Source organism: Hemitrygon akajei, chromosome 4 (assembly GCF_048418815.1).
Source record: "Hemitrygon akajei chromosome 4, sHemAka1.3, whole genome shotgun sequence".
NCBI lineage: Eukaryota > Metazoa > Chordata > Chondrichthyes > Myliobatiformes > Dasyatidae > Hemitrygon > Hemitrygon akajei.
In genome coordinates, this window is record NC_133127.1 from 92,880,138 (window position 1) to 92,899,311 (window position 19,174).

General features: G+C 41.3%; 1 protein-coding gene across 2 annotated transcripts in view; it reads right to left on the reverse strand.

The window, feature by feature from the left end:
* Positions 1-1,971: 1,971 nt before the first annotated feature.
* The window catches only part of egf (epidermal growth factor), a 126,404-nt gene continuing 109,201 nt past the window's right edge, over positions 1,972-19,174 (reverse strand). The window contains exons 23-24 of one of the 2 annotated variants that reach the window (XM_073043057.1): positions 9,269-9,362; positions 1,972-7,624 (exon numbers count right to left, since the gene is read on the reverse strand). In XM_073043057.1, the coding sequence (XP_072899158.1) occupies positions 7,416-7,624; positions 9,269-9,362 (303 nt within the window). In that variant the 3' untranslated portion in view covers positions 1,972-7,415. The remainder of the gene's footprint in view (positions 7,625-9,268; positions 9,363-19,174) is intronic. The other variant, XM_073043058.1, reaches the window with a different exon arrangement.

The following is a 19,174-nucleotide window of genomic DNA, read 5'->3' on the forward strand; positions in this document are numbered from 1 at the left end:
ATCTTTCTGTAGCATCATTTCTGCTGCCTTTGCTGAAGAGAATGACTGGCAGGATTGTTCCACATGGTTGCTCCTAGCATTCAGAAGCAAGAGATGCTGATTTTTCAGTGTCCCCGATAACAACGTAATATTTCAAGTGTCACAAGGTTCGGATATGGCCCAAGTGTGGAGTGAGAGACACAGACTTTAATGGAAACAGAGTTAGGGGGTAAAGAAAACAATAAACGCAAGGCCAAACCAGGCCATTAACTAAAACTCTGAAAGGGGAAACAGAGCCAACACTGGCTGAAAGAAACAACTATATATAAAACAAATACCACTAGTCTTCAGAGTCGGTTGACTCGACAGCCCAGTTTCCCAGGCAAGGCCGAATGCAAGCCACCAGTGAAACATTGCTGTGCTTTGCTCAAGTCTCAGCAAGCACTACGATGAAAAGAATGGAGTTAAATACTATCACAATGAAATAATAATTAGCTGACAAGTGCATATTCACGAGCGCAGTTGCTGTATCTGTGCTGCCGAATCTGTGGTTGAGACAACAGGTGCCAAAACCTGTCTCCAGAGTCTTGCCATTCCATCTTGTTCTTGATTTTCTGATGAAATGGTGTTCGTTAAGATAAGACTGCATTGCAAGCACAGATTTCTTACAGGCACAAACTGCAGTGTCCAAGAACTATTTTAAACTGCTGGCATGGAAATAGTGGGTTGTTGATTTCTTTAACTTTCCATACATGCCATTGCCTCAGTTTCAGCTTTTACTCTAATACAAAAAGAAAATTCTGGAAATACTTAATAGGTCAGACATCTGTGAGAAGAGAAATAGAGTTAATGTTTCAAGTTAAAAACCCTCCATCAGAACTGGGAAGGGGACAACCCAACTCTGATAAATGCTCTTCAACTGTCTCCTTCCCAGTCCTGACAAAGATTCTCTGACTTAAAACATTGTCTGTTACTCTTTCTCCAAATGTTACCTGGCCTGTTGAGCATAGCCGGCAATTTATGTTTTAATTTCAGATTTCCAGCATCTGCATGTTTTTAATTTTTAGCTTTTACTACTGTTACTTGTTTTCACTGGTGAACTTAATGATACCTCATACAAAGTTCAGCTGTTACACCAGAAAAAAACTTTGTTTGAACATATTGCTTTCTCAGAATTTTTTTGAGGCTGTTATAGACCATTCGAATCTGAACACAAATATAATTTCAGACTATTTGTATCACATAGGAATTTGGAGAAACAAAGAATTAACTTTTATTGAATATAACGTGTTTAATTGCATAATGCTTCTGATGTTTTGCAATAGCTCAATGAAGCTAAAAATGTTTTGTTGATGATTTTCATTTCTACTCTGTTTCTAAGGCACTTAAGAATCCAACAATAATCAGCCAGCACTGGTGGATTCCAGTTGCCCTGATACTGTTTCTCCATGACCGCACTGTCCTGGAGAAACCTTTCACCATGCTCTGCACTGACAGTGCCAAGATTTGCAGGGAAGAAGTCTAAAGGGAATGCAAAAAATGAATCTTTAGTGACATGGTTTCCTTCATGGTTTTGTATGTTTGAAGCACGTTGTCAACCAGCTGCACGTAGTTTGGTGATCTGTAGTTGCCAGGAAATTTTTCAGCAACATCCTTGAATGCCTTCCATGTGATTTTCTCCAGTCCCACTAGAAGTTCCTCGAATTGCCTGTCATTGATGATCTGTTTGATTGTGGACCAACAGAATTGCTTTCCTTAATCATTCTAGTTATTCTAACTTGAAATATAAATTGAAATAATAAATTTAGGTGATGTCAGAAAAATGGTGCATGATAGGGAAATTTCATGGTGATTTTCTTGATCAGCAGCCCAAAACCTATAAGATAAACCCAAAAATATTCAGGAAGCAAAATCTTTGTTATAAACAGAAAGGAAATTCGTATCACTGAGTTCAAAAAAGGTTCAAAGATCCAATTTATTATGAAAGTATGTACACAGAATACAATTCTGAGATTCAAATTCTCCAGATAGCCATGGAAATACAGAAAAATTATGGAAGTTATTGGAAGAAAAGACATCTAGCCCCCCCATACAAAAAAGAAAAAGAAACAAAACTCAATCTCCAAACTGCAAAATTCCAACCTCTCCCTCACCCAAAAAGGTAACATATCGCCCACCCGTTAGTCAGCAACAAGAAAGAAAACACAGGAAAACTGAAGGAGACCAATGTAAAGTACAGTCCACACCTATAGTCACATATGTCTCAAGTTCAAAAACATCCTCTATCAGGATCGAACTCAGTCCTTCCATGGGGCCTTCATCTGCCAAGGCCTGACGCGACCTCCCATGGGGAGTGACCTCTGGCCTGATGCAGCCTCCTGTGGGGAATGACCTCTGGCCTGACACAGCCTCCTGTGGGGCATGTCCACTGGCCTGACGTGGCCTCCCATGGGGAATGACCTCTGGCCTGATGCGGCCTCCCGTGGGGAATGACCTCTGGCCTGATGCAGCCTCCTGTGGGGCACGTCCACTGGCCTGACGCGGCCTCCCGTGGGGAATGACCTCTGGCCTGACGCGGCCTCCCATGGGGAATGACCTCTGGCCTGATGCAGCCTCCTGTGGGGCACGTCCACTGGCCTGACGCGGCCTCCCATGGGGAATGACCTCTGGCCTGATGCAGCCTCCTGTGGGGAATGACCTCTGGCCTGATGCAGCCTCCTGTGGGGCACGTCCACTGGCCTGACGCGGCCTCCCGTGGGGAATGACCTCTGGCCTGACGCGGCCTCCCGTGGGGAATGACCTCTGGCCTGATGCAGCCTCTGGGACACGTCCACTGGCTTGACATGGCCTCCCGTGGGGAATGACCTCTGGTCTGACGCGGCCTCCCGTGGGGAATGACCTCTGGCCTGACGCGGCCTCCCGTGGGGAATGACCTCTGGCCCGATGCTGGGAATGCAACGAATTAATTGCATAGTGCTGTAATAAGGTTCGACTTAATTTCTTCTCACATTCCTTGGAGAAAATACATGGAGTGAATGTCACCATTCCCCAGGGAATGCAAAATTATTCAGGTGATTCTGCTAATTTTTGAGTATACAGGACTGTGATGGGTTTAGCTTCAGAGGATGCATTAAGTGGGATGATTGTGGTTGTGCTTGTTAGGGAGGTGGAGAAAGATGAAGAAGGACTGTAGGATTTAAGAAAACAAAGTGAATTTGCGTGTTATCTTATTATTTAAATGATATGCCATTGGAGCTTCCACTTGACGTGTGAAGGGAACCTACACATTCTTTGTCTTTGCAGGATTTAACAGGGTTCCCATTCTTGAGAACTGTTCATAATTTGAACAGATTGCAAATCAAAAAAGCACGTGTGAGCTGAGTTCTCATACAGCAGAAATTGCATGCAGCCCTAGTATAGAGAGCAAGTTCATCCCACCGGTCCCCCAAAGGCATATTTGTATGTATGGGTTGTAAATAAGTCTGGCATTCGTAAGCTGGGAAGGATCTGTAGACATTATTTCTGTGGTGTTCTTGTTGTCTAACACCAACTGAGAGTATTTCTACACCTACACTGAAATAGATTATTCTTTGTTATGTCACATGACTTCATCGCTTCCAAATGAAATAGTCAAATTGACCAGAAACTAATGGTAGATTCATACTCAAGGTGTAATTGGTCTAGAAAGAAATATTTTATGGTTTATAAATGATCCTTTTGTGAGAAATGCATTTTAAAGATAGTCTCATTTTAAAAAAAACACCAGCTATCACTAATTCTAGCCGGCAGGATTAGTAAGAGGATCTCCAATGAGCATTTTCAAGTTGTGAACTTGCAATCTATGCCATTTTATACTGAGTTTCTGCCAAAAGTATAACATTTCTGTGCAAGAGTAATCATTTGTGCAAAATGTCAGTCATATCAAGACAGACATAACTTGCAGTACAGGGTGATCAAAGGCCTTGATCTATTTCTATCTAGTTCGAATATTCTTTTTACTGGGAATGGAGATTGGAAACAGGACACACATACAGAATACCTCCTGAAAAACTGAAGCAAAGTTAAGAATTAACTTTTCAGACTATTTTAAAGTAAAAGTTTTGGTCCCTTTTAATTAATACAAACAAAGCTTTCAAATGTAATGTTTTATTGGATTTTTATCAAAAAAATGGAAAAGAACATGGTAATAAATATTGTATTAAAAGAAAGAAAGAAAGTTATAATCTGTACTTAGTGGATTAGTGACGTAACATTTAAATGTGCCCTCACTGAAGAGTTTTACAACAAAATTCTGTGTGCCGTGGTGTCACATCATCATACAACTGAGAAACAGGCCCTTTGGCTGTCAACTCCATGCCAGTATTCTTTACTAATCCCAGTTTTCAGCACTTAACCTACAACCTTCTATGCCATGGTGATTCATACCTGTTGCACAGACACACCAAATTAAATAAAAGCACGCAAGTGGGAGATGGCTTTAACTGGTATATTCATGTTGCGGAGAGACAGAGACAGAGAGAACAAGATGCATGCATAGACAACAGTCCATACGTAGTGCTAAGGGGAGTCATTGCTCTAAAAGAGATAGATCCATACATTACAAAAATCTCTTTTAAATCTATCATTTACCTCTAACTTTAAATCTAAGTCCTCTGGGGAAATATTCCTTACTGTCCATCACATCTATTTCCTTCATAATTTTATACACCTCAATCAAGACCACATTCGGTCTAAGCTCCTCCAAAGAAAAGAAACTTAACCTAACCAGTCTCTCCACACAATTGAAGCACACCAACTCAGTCAACACTCTAGTGAAGCACCTCTGTACCCTCCCCTGGGTGTCGTCTTTCCTCACGGTGTGACATCCAGAACCATGCACTCTACTCCAATGAGCAAACACCTGGAAGGACTGTCTGGGGCTCTGAATGGTGGTGAGGGAGGAAGTGTAAGGATAGGTGTGGCACTTGTTCCATTTACTCTACTCCAATGGCTGCTTTTGACTATCGGAAGTCTAGGCAGCAATGGAAAACATCCAAGTATGAAAAGTAAACAGCCACTGTATTTATTTGTTGTGCACTATAGCAGTATAACAATTACAGCACGGAAACAGACCATCTCGGCCTTTCTAGTCCGTGCCGACTATCTTATTTCAAACTTTTCTTCTTTGGCAGCAATATTTTAAAACCAATTTTTTTGATATAAAAGAGAGTGTTTGTTGAAATCAAATAAAAAACTATACTATAAAATGCCAGAGAAGTGTTTCTTTTCCACTTAACTGTCTTCTTAAACATAAATATACAAAGCACTAGGCCAAGAAGACACTGTAGCTTATCACTAATTCAACTTTATTCTCATACGTAAACGCTTTCAGATCAACTATACCTGCAGTTGCTCCAATTACACTTTATGGTTAGAAGTAAAGATCAGTTTTGTTAGTTCATGGTAATGACAAAACAAGTAAATGCTTCTGGAATAAGTCCTAAAATCTAATGGCTATTTTTATTGCCACACAATAATCTCTTTCAAGAACTAGAAGTTCCTTTAAAACTATTGTGTACATATGGCATTTCTAACATGACACCATGAGGGCTCTATTTCCCTGTGATCCTCATCTACCAATAGATGTGTGGTAGAACAGGACAGCTACCCTTTACTTGCAACCACTATTAATAAACTGCAATATACTTCATGTCAACAAGGGCACAATCTCTAATAGTCAAAACAAGGAAAATGTGGAAGAGTGACAGGGATCTGAGAGGGCAACTGGATTAACTGGACCTGGACGGAGATTTGGACTGAAGTCCTGGTCAAAATCAGGAATCTGTCTCATTGTATTCTCCACTCTCCAAAGTGATGCAGGCAATTTGTGAACTGGCTGCCATCAGCTCTTTCACCATAGACCAAGTTTGAAGTCGAAACAAGGGAAGAGCTCTTCAATGTATAATAAAGCATTAAACTCGTTTGACAGGTAGCATTACTTTTTAACAAGTGGTACTGAAAGAAAATACGAGTATTCAGGTCGGGAAAGAACTTTGATGTCTATCCATCTTATTCCTAAGCACACTCTCCTCCAAGATGTTTCATTTATAACTGTAACAATGAGATTAATATTAAAAATTGACTGTTTTTGTCTCACACTGCACCTCTGGACTTGAGCTTCCATCCTGCTCGCCTATCCTTGACTGCAGAGTGACAAAGATGGTGGTTAAGATCAGCACAATAAACAACACAGTATTAGAATGCTGCTTGCAGCGAAACCGTGACCTAATGCGCTGTGCTGCTTGTGCTGCATCTACAAACTGCATTTTTATAACCAAGCAATACAATCACAACAAGTCATTGTACAACCTGTGAACTATGGAAACAGGCTGATCACATCTTTGAATTTGACAAGGATTTTTCACTGATTTTTCACAATTAGTAATGTATTTTCACTAACAGCTGATTTTTCACTAACTGATTTTTCACAACTAGTAATGTATTTTCACTAACAGCTGGAGAAATAATTTGTCTTCACCAGTGGACACAAGGAATCTGTCTTTATATAGTACATCCAGGTACCATTCCCTTCAAACTACTGAAATGAAAATGCAAAGATCTCCACAATGGACAGTCTAGGTGAAAATTTACTTCTATATATCCAGCTATCATTTCACTCTATACACCATTTGAATAGCAATAGATGATATTTCTTTGAGGTAGCAGTATTTGCAAGTACCTTTTACAACCAGAAGTTCTTCTCTCATCCTATTCTGATAAAGGGCTTTTGACCTGATACATGAAATTTGCTGTTTCTCTACAAATGCTGCCATCTGATTTCTGAATTTTGGAAATTGAACCCATGAACATTAACTCACTACTTTTTTAAACATTTTTATTTTTGCACTATTTATTTAATTTTACTATTTAATATATATATATTTATATTCTTACGGCAATGCACAGGTTTTTTCTCTATTATATGCATTGCATTGCACTGCTGCAGCAAAGACAACAAATTATATGACCTATGCTAGTGATATTAAACTTGATTCTGATTCTGATTCTGACCTGGTGAATGTGTCCACCAGTATTTGCGTTTGACTCCGGTCCCATTGTTCTTCAACACCGCGAACAATCTCCTTGTTCTGCTTACACTTTTCACCCACGCTGTCCCAGAAACAATTGAATTACTAATCATGAATATTCATTAGGAGAGCAGTGAGCATTTTTGGCAACAACACTGGCAATGTGCTGGAATAAACGCACTTGACCTTAAAAATTGCAAAACTGATGAGAAGGCTAGTTTATAAACTGACCAGCTAGGAAGCAAATGAAGGAAAATATCTGCAACAGGATGGCTCCCAAAGGTGATGTTCCAAGGATTTAATTTACATAAATGAATATAATCAGCATTCATTGTCTTCATGAAGACTGTCCATCCTAATGGATTCTGCTTAAGTGAATGTCCTTGGTTCATGGTTCTGTGAAGTGGTTGCCGAGATAATAAGGCTGGCTTCTTGTGACCACGGAGAGGTGTGCCTAGGATACGGTGCTGACTTTTTCATGTGATTGTATGGCAATTGTTGGTGAAGACATTGACCTTTCATCTTCTTTAAATGACAACCAGCTTCATCATGGCACACTGCAAGCATTCCACATTGTACTGGTAACACAATAGAAATAAATATATTTAGGGCCATAGTGAATGATGCATGTCATTCCAGTTCATTTTTATTACTATTTCCAAAATATTGTAAAGAAGTTCTATCTCAAAAATAAAATCTAGCTATCCTCATTGGTTTTAGCTGTTTGGACATAGGTTAAAGGCGAATAACAATAGTATTATTTAGAAAATCAAAATGAATGAAGTTTTCAGTTTTATTTTACACCATAAAACCATAATATATAGGAGCAGAATTAGACCATTTGACCTATTGAGTCTACTCCACCATTTCTTCATGGCTGATCCAAATTCCCTCTCAGCCTTAGTCTCCTGCCTTCTCCTCATAACCCTTCATACCCTGACTAATCCAGACTCTGCCTTAAATATACATAACGACTTGGCCTCCACAGCTTCCAGTGGCAAAGAATCCAACAGATTCACCACTCTCTGACTAAAGAAATTCCTCCTCATCTCTGTTCTAGTAGGACACCCATCTTTTCTGAGGCTGTGTCCTCTGGTCTTTGCTCTCCCACCATAGGAAACATTCTCTCCTCATCCACTCTATCAAGGCCTTTCACTATTTGATAGGTTTCAATGAGGTCTCCCCTCATTCTTCTGAATTCCAGTGAATACAGGCCCAGAGCCATCAAATGCCCTTCATGTGACAAGCCATTCAATCCTGGAATCATTTTTATGAACCTCCATTGAATGATTTCCAGTTTCAGCACATCCTTTCTAAGATAAGGGGCCAAAACTGCTCACAATACTCTAAGTAAGGCCTCACCAGTGCTTTATAAAGTCTTTCCCTTTTGTTGGTTATTCGATAGACTGAAATTTGGGACTTCAATCACATTTGATAAAATTCAATTATAACAGACTGACATTATATCTGGACCTATTAATTGTATGTTTGAAGTGTACACAGTGGTGTGAATTTTTACAATTCTCTCTCTATGTGGGCAATGTTTGTTAAATTATCTGAAAATATCATTTACACTATAATTTCCTCCAGTTTTAGTAATGCTACATTCATTTCTTCATTGCAAAGAATCTCAAATGTGTTTATATTACATTATGCAAAAAATTATCACTTGTTACAAATGGAAAAACAGATATAGATCTGTCAAGAGTATTTACAGGGGAACAAAATCCATTATCTTGTAATTTAGTGTGAGTTATTCTGTTATTTTCCTACATTGAATGCCTACATTTCATTTTTACATCAACATTAGTTAGACTGTAATTACAAGTTTAAAGATTAAAAATCACACTGGACAACAAAGATTTTACTTCCTGAATACTTTTGGGTGTATCTTATAGATTCTGGGCTGATGATCATGAAAATCACTGTGAAATTTCCCTATCATGCATCATTTTTTAAAAAAAATGTTGCCCACAATACAAGCTGAAAAGCTTCCTACCTTGTTAGGTCAAAACACAATGAGCTGAAAAATAGAAAGAGAATCAATCCCACCCTAGAAAGCTCACATATAAATCTAACTTCAAAAAAAAATTCTAAAGCAACACACACAAAATGCTGGAGGAACTCAGTGGATCAGGCAGCATCTATGGAAAGGAATAAACAGTGGTGTTTTGGGCCAAGACCCTTCATCAGGACTGGAAAGGAAGGGGAAAGATGCCAACCTGATTCTGCAGTGTGGTCATGAGCTTCAACTCTGATAATGTGGACAATACTTGTGTCTCCGAGCTTCCAATTAGATTCCACTCCTGTGAAAGACTGGAACAATAATGGAGTAGATGTTAGATCCAGTAAGATACGGCAAGTATAAATCGTGGAACTCCCTATCCAGCAGCAGTTTGGGTGTACCTCCACTTCAGCTCTTTGTACCAACTTCTCAAAAGGCAATTAGAGATGTGAAATAAATGCAGGCTCTGTCAGCAACATCCAGATTGAAAACCACATTACTGGTGCTGAATGTTCATGTGGATGATGGTGGTTGGTTGCAATTACCTCTGCATATATGCATAAATGTGTGCAATTGGTATCCAACGGTCTTGCATCTGCCAACAATCAATGCTGAATTTTAATTTTTGCAAATTCCATCAAAATAAAAAAAAAATTAGATAAGGGACCTCAATGCAGAATACTCAAGTGATGTTGAAAGTCACTGTACTTTGACATAACACACATTTGCTCACCCAGCAATTAGGAAAGCTATACAAAAACTGGAGTTCATCACCTGAACTAAAGGCAAGTTAAATAGACCACAAGGACAGAGCTTTGAGGAATTATCTATTAGATGTTAGTCATTCTACACTCTATGTTAGTTAATGAACAAACAATTCTCTGTATAGTTTGGAGCAAATGGACACCTGGGAGTGATTAGTGAAATAGTGCCAATGAGGGTAGTGAAAGAAAACAGCAAAGCTTAAGCAGTTTATAACTGAGCACAACATTAAATTACAGGCTTGTAAATGATCCCGTAGTTCTCCTGGGTTTTTGATACAGTCTTTGGAATGAACTGAATGGTTTTTTATTCTACCTTTAAATGTATTTTCTTTACCCATAGCCAAAATCAGGTTTGTATCTGGTTTTTATATAATTTAAAAATATATGTTTTATCAGAGCAAAAAATATTACCCTGAGATTAATTGTCTTGAAGGGATTTGCAGGAAAATAAAGAAGTATAATAGAATGATAAAAACTGTACATAGACTGACAAATAACCAATGTGCAAAAGAGATGTTGTGCAAATTAACCATATAACCATATAACAATCACAGCACGGAAACAGGCCATTCCGGCCCTCCTAGTCTGTGCCGAACTCTTAATCTCACCTAGTCCCACCTACCCGCACTCAGCCCATAACCCTCCACTCCTTTCCTGTCCATATACCTATCCAATTTTACCTTAAATGACACAACTGAACTGGCCTCTACTACTTCTACAGGAAGCTCATTCCACACAGCTATCACTCTCTGAGTAAAATAGATAAATAAATAATACTGAGAATGTAAGTTGTAGAGTCCTTGAAAGTGAGTCTGTAGGTCGTAGAATCAGTTCAGAGGTGATGTGAGTGAAATTGTCTGCGCTAGAGATCGGATGGTGTAGGGTAGATGTGGGAAGGGCTTCTCCTCTGGTGAAGTGGGTTGTATCCTCCACTTCTTGTAGGCTTTTCCATTCTTGGACACTGGTATTTCCACACTAGACCGTGATGCAAACAGCACTCTCCTGTGCGTCTATAGAAGTTTGTCGAAGTTTTAGATGACTTGCCAAATCTGCTCAAACTTCTAAGAAAGAAGTGGTGCTGCCGTGCTTTCTTTGAAATAGTATTTACATACTGATCCCAGCACAGATTCTCTGATGGGATAATGCTCAGGAATTGAAAGTTACTGACCCTCTCCACCCTCAATCTCCTAATGACCACTGAAACATGGGCCCCCAATTTCTTCCTGCTGTAGTTGACAATCTTTCATTTTGCTGACGTTGAGTGAGAGGTTGTTGTTGTGGCACCGTTCAACTAGGTTTTCAATCTCTTTCCTATCTGGCTTATACAAACAAAGTGAGGCTTTCTTCAGTGAAACTTAAGTGGTCTGTTTGCTTGACTCTTATCCATTGCTGGCAACAGGCTTCAAGTAGGTCAAGTAGGTTTATTCATTATAAAAGGAATTTCTACTCCCCGTGGTGGCTTTCTCCCAGACAGCATACCCACGTTCCTGGTTGTAAACAGAAATTACCCTGATTGAACTTTGACATAATACACCTGCTATCCCTGCTTAACTACTCCATCAATATCCCACAGACCAAACTCCCATTCTCTTCAAGATCTCAATCAATCCTCAGCTAAACCCGTAGACTTCCCCTGCCTCTGTCCCAGATCTGTCTCCCTTACATAACAGCACTTCCTCCTCGTGTTCTACCTGGCTGACTTGGACTTGTTCATAAAAGGACTTCGCAGCTGTGGAACTGGCCAAACATTATGTTGATCTACCACACAGTGCACCTTTAACATGCCAGGAGGGAGGGAGAAAGATAAGAAAGTGTAAGTGGGTGATGAAGTAGCATAGCTAATGCGAAGTGGTTGGCAATCGCTGTAAGATTGGGGTTCAATTCCTGCTGCTGCCTGTAAGGAGTTTGTTTGTGGGTTTCCTCATGTGCTCCAGTTTCCTCCCACAGTCCAAAAACGTACTGTTAGGGTTAGTGAGCTGAAGGCTTGCTACATTGGCGACACTGGCGGATTTGACACAAACAACGCAATTCTCTTTATGTTTTGATGCATTAGTAACAAGTAAATCAAGCTAATGTATTACAGCTCCATCTCCTCGACACAACTGCAACATCTGGTGCTGTCTGTGTGGAGTTTGCATGTTCTCCCTGTGACTGCAGGGGTCTCCTCCCATTCCTAAAGGCATGCAGTTGGTAAGTAAACGGTAAACTGCCCCAGTGTGTAGCTGAGTGATACAACCTGAGGGAAGTTAATGGAAAGAAAGGGTATTAGTCCAAGATGAACATGGAATGGGTGACTCAGTGGTCTGGAAGGTTCTATGACGTCGGAGGAATTTCAAGGCACTCTTGTGTAGAGAGTGTGATGGAAGATTATATGAAAGGAAGCAAAAAAAAGTGCAGAAAGGCGCAGCTGACTTGCTTTCTACTATTGTACAGCTCCACACACAGTAAACGTCCCGGTGACAGAGCACAGCCAGAGCTGTAAGAATCAAAACTGTCAGTGCTAGAAATCTGAAATAAAGCAGAATATGCTGGTAAAACCCAGCGAGTCAAGGAGCATTTTGTGAGTTAGAAAAAGAGCTTGTATTTCAGGTTGAAGATTTACCGTCACCATACTTGCAATATCTCTGTTTCTCTTTCCATACTTGAGCTGCTGCCTTTTTCTAGCAGTTTCTGTTCTTGTCATTGGAGAAAACAGTCTCTCTGGTTTACTGTCCTTGTGTGGAAATGGCCAGCTACCTCTTGGTTATTTACTCCATGGGGCTGAGGTCAGAAGTAGGTGCAGTAGGAAATACTCCAGTCTCTGTCATCAATGGCAGTAAAACATCGAAACTGATAGTTTTTTTCTAAATGATTTTTAGTTTTAAGCTAGTTTCCTTCTGTGTTCTTTATCACTTGCCATAAAGACATCTAAGGCAACCAAATAACTTGGAAAGGATCCCATACAACGTACAACATGCTATTACTGAATCACTGCAGGCAAGCTTTGGAGCTCGAGTCAATTCCCAGGCTAGAAACATAGAAGGCAAGGGTGTTGCATGTACTCAGGATCATCTGGGATGCTGAGGATATCGTAGATCAGGGGTGTCAAACTCATTTTAGGTCACAGGCCGGATTGAGCAAAATGCAGCTTCATGCGGGCCGGATCAGTCGGACGTGTGCAAACGCAGCTTTCGTTGCCTCCGTTTTTTCGGCCTACTCTCATGTGTCTCAGTCTCTGCTATAACTACAAAGTGTTTCACTTTACAAATTCCGTTTCTTATGAACAAGACTGCCGAATAAACACTAAAAACCCTGAAAACCTGGTACCTGAATAAACTCAGCATTAGCCATATCATACGCCATAGGCCCTTCGATTACTGGGGCCAGCTTTAATAGTAATTAGATATTATCTCGCGGGCCAAAGATAATTCCATCGTGGGCCGGATTTGGCCCGCGGGCCTTGAGTTTGACATATATGTCGTAGATGATAACTTTAGCGAGGCAGTCACAGTCCTCCTGTGGTGAACTACATATACCTGTCTGGACACGCCCCCCCCTCCCTGCTGACTGCTCCTGTGGCTCCTCCCACAGACCCCTGTATAAAGGCGGTTGGAGGCACTGCTCCTCCCTCAGTGTCCAGGATGTTGTGTGGTGGTCTCTTGCTGCTGACGGTGCTTTCTTCCAGCCAATAATGCTTTCTTCCAGCTAATAAAAGCCCATCTCGACTCACATCTCCGAGAGTTATTGATGGTGCATCACCTCCTGCGGCCATAACCTTGCACAGCCCGTACCGTCAGCACCAGTAGTCAGCCATGGGGCAAAGAAGGGAAGTGTGAAGACCCACAGAATGATAATGAAAGGGATCTTGATGGTAAGTGGAGCGAATGAGCATCTTTGTGACCACTATCAAGACTCCAGGGTGGTGTATTGCCTTCCTGGTGCAGTGGCAGGGGGGAGGATGTCTCACAGTGGGTACAGAGCATTCTGAGAGGGGAGGTTGCAATCCTGGGTACAAATAGTACAAGCAGGAGTGGGGATGAGGTCCTGTAAGGAGATTTTAGAAGCCAGATAGATGATAAAATGGATCGATAGGCTCGTTTCCAAGGCAATGAGACCTGTATGAACAAGGTGATTTGCATATGAACTGGACAGGAACCGATATCCTCACTGAGCTATTTGTGAGGGTTTAAACTGGAGTGGCAGGGGGATGGGAACCACAATAGCAACGCAACGGGTGATAGGGATGAGGGCAAGAAAGTTGGCATGACAAATAATACAAGCACTCTGGTTGGACACCCTAGTTGGGCAATCGTTCACTGATTCTGCTATTTATTTAAATCTTACATCCATCCCACAACGTGAGGGAGTAAAAATCTTTCTGTTGTGACTCCGTTGCAATGTACAGACATGTGAATTTAAAAGTCTAATGGCTTGTAGAAAGAAGCTGCCCTGTAGCCTGTTGGTCCTGGCCTTAATGCTGCGGTACCCTTTGCCAGACGGAAGCAGCCGAAACAGTTTATGGTCGGGGTGACCCGTGTCCCTATTATTCTACAGATTTGCTGCGTATGCCCTCAAGAAAATGAATCTCAGGGTTGTAAATGGAGACATATATGTACTTTGATAATAAAATTTCCTTTGAACTTTGAAAGGAAGGACACTAAGGGGCTTACCATGGGACTGATGGGCTGCAATGTGTTTATTATGGATAAGGTGGTTGAATTTTGGGCCTAGATAAGTACATGGAATTACAACATTGTTAAGTAGACCTGGTTACACTAGGGACTGGACCAACAGCTCATCATCCCTGGGCTCTGGATGTGATGTGGGGCGGGTGGGGGAGCAGGGTAAAAGAGTTGGAGGATTTACACTACAGATAAGATAGAATGTCACTACCGTACTCAGAAGAGGACATACTGCAGGGTTTATCCACAGAGGTAACATAGGTGAAGCTCTGAAATAAGGAAGGTGCAGTTACACTGATGGGATTATAATATAGACCACCACCCCCCCAAATCCAACAGGAGGTGGAGGCACAGACATGTAGACAGACCATGAAGGGGTGCACAAACAACAGTGGGAGACTAACTTCCTTAGTGTTGACTGGAACTTCCTTAACACAAAAGGCTTTGATGGGGCAGAATTTCTTCAATGCATCCAACTCAATATGGTATATGGAGAGTCCAGCTAGAGGAGAGAACATACTCAGTCAAGTTTTGGGTAATGAGCCACACTGGGTGATGGGGCTGACACTGATTTTTGGAGCAGTGACCACAGCTCATTATGTTTTAAGATAGTTATATGGAGGAAGCTGGATCCTGTGAGAAGGTACTAAACTGGGAGAGCGTAAGTTAGGACAGGATCGTACAGAAGCTAAGGGGAGTGGACTGGGAGCCGCTGCTGTTGGACTAACGTGGGAATTGTTTAACATCCAGCTGACTGGAGTTCCAGATTGGCCTGTTCTGGGAAGGAGTAAGGACGAGGAACTTTGGATGATGCAAGAGGTCCTAAATTTAGTCAAGAAGCAAACATATGGTTAGGAAGTTGAAATCAGACTGGGCTCTTGCTATTTCTATCTTGCTATAAAAATATTTATTTCTAAATATTTCTATTTGTATTTTTCTATCTTGCTTTAAAAATTGCAAGATAGTCCTCAAACCGGGATTATGAATAGCAAAAGGGGCCTTGCTTATCAGGATCAAGGATAATCCCAATGCATTTTACATTTGTGTTAAGAAAAAAAGAATAGCTAAGGAGGGGGTAGGTCCTTAGAGGATACGGTAGAGAATTTGTGCTTGGAGTCAGAGCAAGTGGCAGAGGCATTAAATGAGTACTTTATGTCACTGTTTACCAAGGGGAAAGATTTGGAGGATACTGAAAACAGAGTGGGGCATATTAATATGCCAGGACATTTTGGGACTAAGGTGGACGCAGTGCTGTGTCCTCTGAAAAGCATTAAGGAGAGAATCCTCAGTATCCCAGAATATTGTATGAGGCCAGTGAGGAGATTGCTGGGGCTTTGACATCCTCTCCAGCAGCAAGTGAGGTGCCAGAATGATGCTGCCTGGATTAGCGGGTATGGGCCGTAAGGAAAACCTGGACAAACTTAGGTTGTTCTCGCTAGAGCATTGGAGCCTGAAGGGACACCTGATAGAGGTTTTTGAAATTATGAGACACAGAGTTATAGACATCCAGAATCCTTTCCCCAGGGTAGAAACGTCAAAGGCTAGAGGACATGTGAATAGGAAGTGAATGGAGGGACGTGGATTAATACATTGGAAGACATTTAGCATAAATGGGCATCAAGACCAGCACATGGTGGGCTGAACCATCTGTCCAGTGCTGCACTGTTCTATATTCTATACAAATCTAACAGATAAGTGATGATGGGTTAGTGTGCTTCAATGAAAACAGGAGGGGTACATTAAGGCATTGGGTAGCGGGGTGGGGAAACGTCTCTACCAAAGGAGGTGTAAGGCATTCCTTGCCTTTGCTAAACTGCAGGTCACCTGCTCAGACCCCTACCCCCGATCAGGGTCACGTGAAGCCACGGGAGCAGGTGGTGGATGGTCGTACGAGCAGCTGGTGCATATCGCAAGTCCTGGTTATGCCGACCACTGACGCCAGGCGGACAATCTCTGAAGAGTATTGATAATGGCTGGGGTCACCCGTCTTGTAAAGCCACTGCCCAGAAAAAGACAATGGCAAACCACTTCTGCAAAAGAATTTGCCAAGAACAATCATGGTCATGCTAAGACCATGATCAGCCATGATCATATGACAGGGCACATAGCAAACAAACACAAAGGTGGGTTGTAACTGGGATAAGGAAGCAGCTATGTTGTTTATTTAATAGATGATTAAAATATTCTGTAAAAAGTTCCTTGCTAGATGCTTAAATGATGGTTGCAAGGATTCTTCTACTAAACCATATTGTTTTCAGTAAGGTGTTAACATCTGCATATTAAACACAGAGGTAACTGACTCTGTATGACAGTGAACAATGTAGAAACAAAATGCCAGATTGTTTCACATTTTGACTGATTTTTAATTCCATCACGGTCAAAGTTATTTTGTGAGTGCAACAAACATTAAAACACAAACTGGGCATATCATTGAGCAAGGAGTACGTGGGCTTCTGACATTGTATCGCATTAGCAAGAAGATATGCGGAATCTGCTTAAATCAGAATAACTCTTCTGGTATTAAAATTATTAAGTCTTTTTACAAAGGTAGCATGACTTGGTTAACTAAATTCAAATCTAGTAACCTTACAGTGAATGAATTTCTGTAATTCGATAAAATGATATTTTAAACGGCAATTTAGTGATCAGGAAATGGGCATGAGCTGTAGAAGTGTATTTTCAAAAAGGATCCCATTAAAGGACCAATTATACCACATTGTTAGTCGCAGCATTTTTATTTATTGATAATGATGTTGCAAAAAGTTGCTTACTTTCCTGGGTTCCACCAGAAATTTGTTTTATATTTTGGAACTTACATTTACAAAGATAGATTCGATGTACAGGGGAGTGAGATGTTGCTGAGGAACAACATTACTGTCACCCATGCCTGTAACCACTCGTACTGGGAGATTTCTAAGTGTAAACTCACAAGCATTTACCTAATCAGTCACTGACACAGGAGGGGTCATTTCAGTGAGGTCTGCACTTGTTTGCTGATTATAGCAGAAACAAGGAAGAAAGTGGCTTAATGAATGTGTTGTAATAGTAGTGCCTTTTCAGTAAAGATCATTATCATGCATCAGATTAATTACAATCAACTCACACTGCAGAGGAAGTGCTGAGGATTCAAAGCATGGTAGAAACAAAACAGAATCAACTCTGTGCCAGTCTGAAGTGTAGTCTGTGCTCATTATTTTCCTCATACTGAATGTAAGATCCATAGTGCAACCACTGCTACGCCGAGAAGTCTTCAGAATGAGCTTATTAATTTTATCTTGTCACACTCTACCAGGTCTAGTATAAGCTGCCTTCTGCTTGTTTCCAGTACGTGCTGGCCCAAAAATGCTCCATGAACTGCTTTCAGAGCTTTCTTTGCAGATTTGCTTCCTTTGCAGAATTTTCTAATCGTTATATAGATTGTAATTCCCCATGATTATTGCCAGACTTTTCTGAGAAGCTCTCATTATTTTTTTTATTTTATACTCTGTCCTATGCTATAGTCACAAAAGAGAGAGGCCTGCACATCATTCCCACAAATGATTTATTGACTCACGAACCTGCATTCTCTTTCCTGAACTTATTCATCCCTGCTTATGGCTCTAATTAATTCATTGAGGCACTTGTCTAACTTCTCCCTGCTTCCTACACTTCTTAAATGTCACATACTCTTCAAAACTCAGGAGCAAATCGTATTTCCTGTAGCTATATCTCTTTCATGAGAGAATCTGCAGATGCTGGAGGTCTAAATCAGCACACACAAAATGGTGGAGGAACTCAGCCGGCCAGGCAACATCTATGGAGATTGATAAAGAGTCGACATTTTGGGCCGAGACTGGAAAGGAAGGGGAGAACTCAGAGTAAGAGGATGAGGGGAGGGGAGGAAGAAGTACAAGGTGGCAGGTGATGGGTGAAACCAGGAGGGGGCCGGGGAGGGGTGAAGTAGAGCTGGGAATTTAATTGGTGAAAAAGGTACAGGACAGGAGAAGGGGAATCTGATAGGAGTGGACAGAAGACCATGGGAGAAAGGGAAGGGGGAAGGAGCACCAGAGGAAGGTGCTGGGTAGGTAGGAAGATAGGAGGGACAGTGAAACAGGAGTGGAGGAATGGTGAGGTGAGGGGCAATTACAGGAACTTCAAGGAATTGATGCTCATGCTAAATCTCTTTAATAGTTAACACATACAAACAAGCTGGATGAACTCAGCAGGTTGGGCAGCATCCATTGAAACGAGCAGTCAACGTTTCAGGCCGAGACCCTTCGTCAGGACTGAGGAAGGAGGGGGCAGGGGCTCCATAAAGAAGGTGGGGGGAGGGCGGAAAACCAATCAGAGGAAAGATCAAGGGGTGGGGGAGGGGAAGCGGGGAGGGGATAGGCAGGAGAGGTGAAGAAGGAATTTAAGGGGAAAGCACTATGGGTAGTAGAAGAAGGCAGAGTCATGAGAGAGGTGATAGGCAGCTAGAAACGGAGACAGAGTGAAAGTGGGATGGGGGAAGGGAGAGGGAGGGAATTACCGGAAGTTGGAGAATTAATCTCTTTAATAGCTATCAGTTCAGAAATATGGTGAAATTAACACTCGGGTCTCATCGCCAAGTGCTCTGCAGACTTGTATGTGAATTGTCTAATTTATTAACATACTATGGTGAATCTGTCACTTTTTAACAGACTCTGCTTATCATTAACTTAGGGTACTAGATTTGCC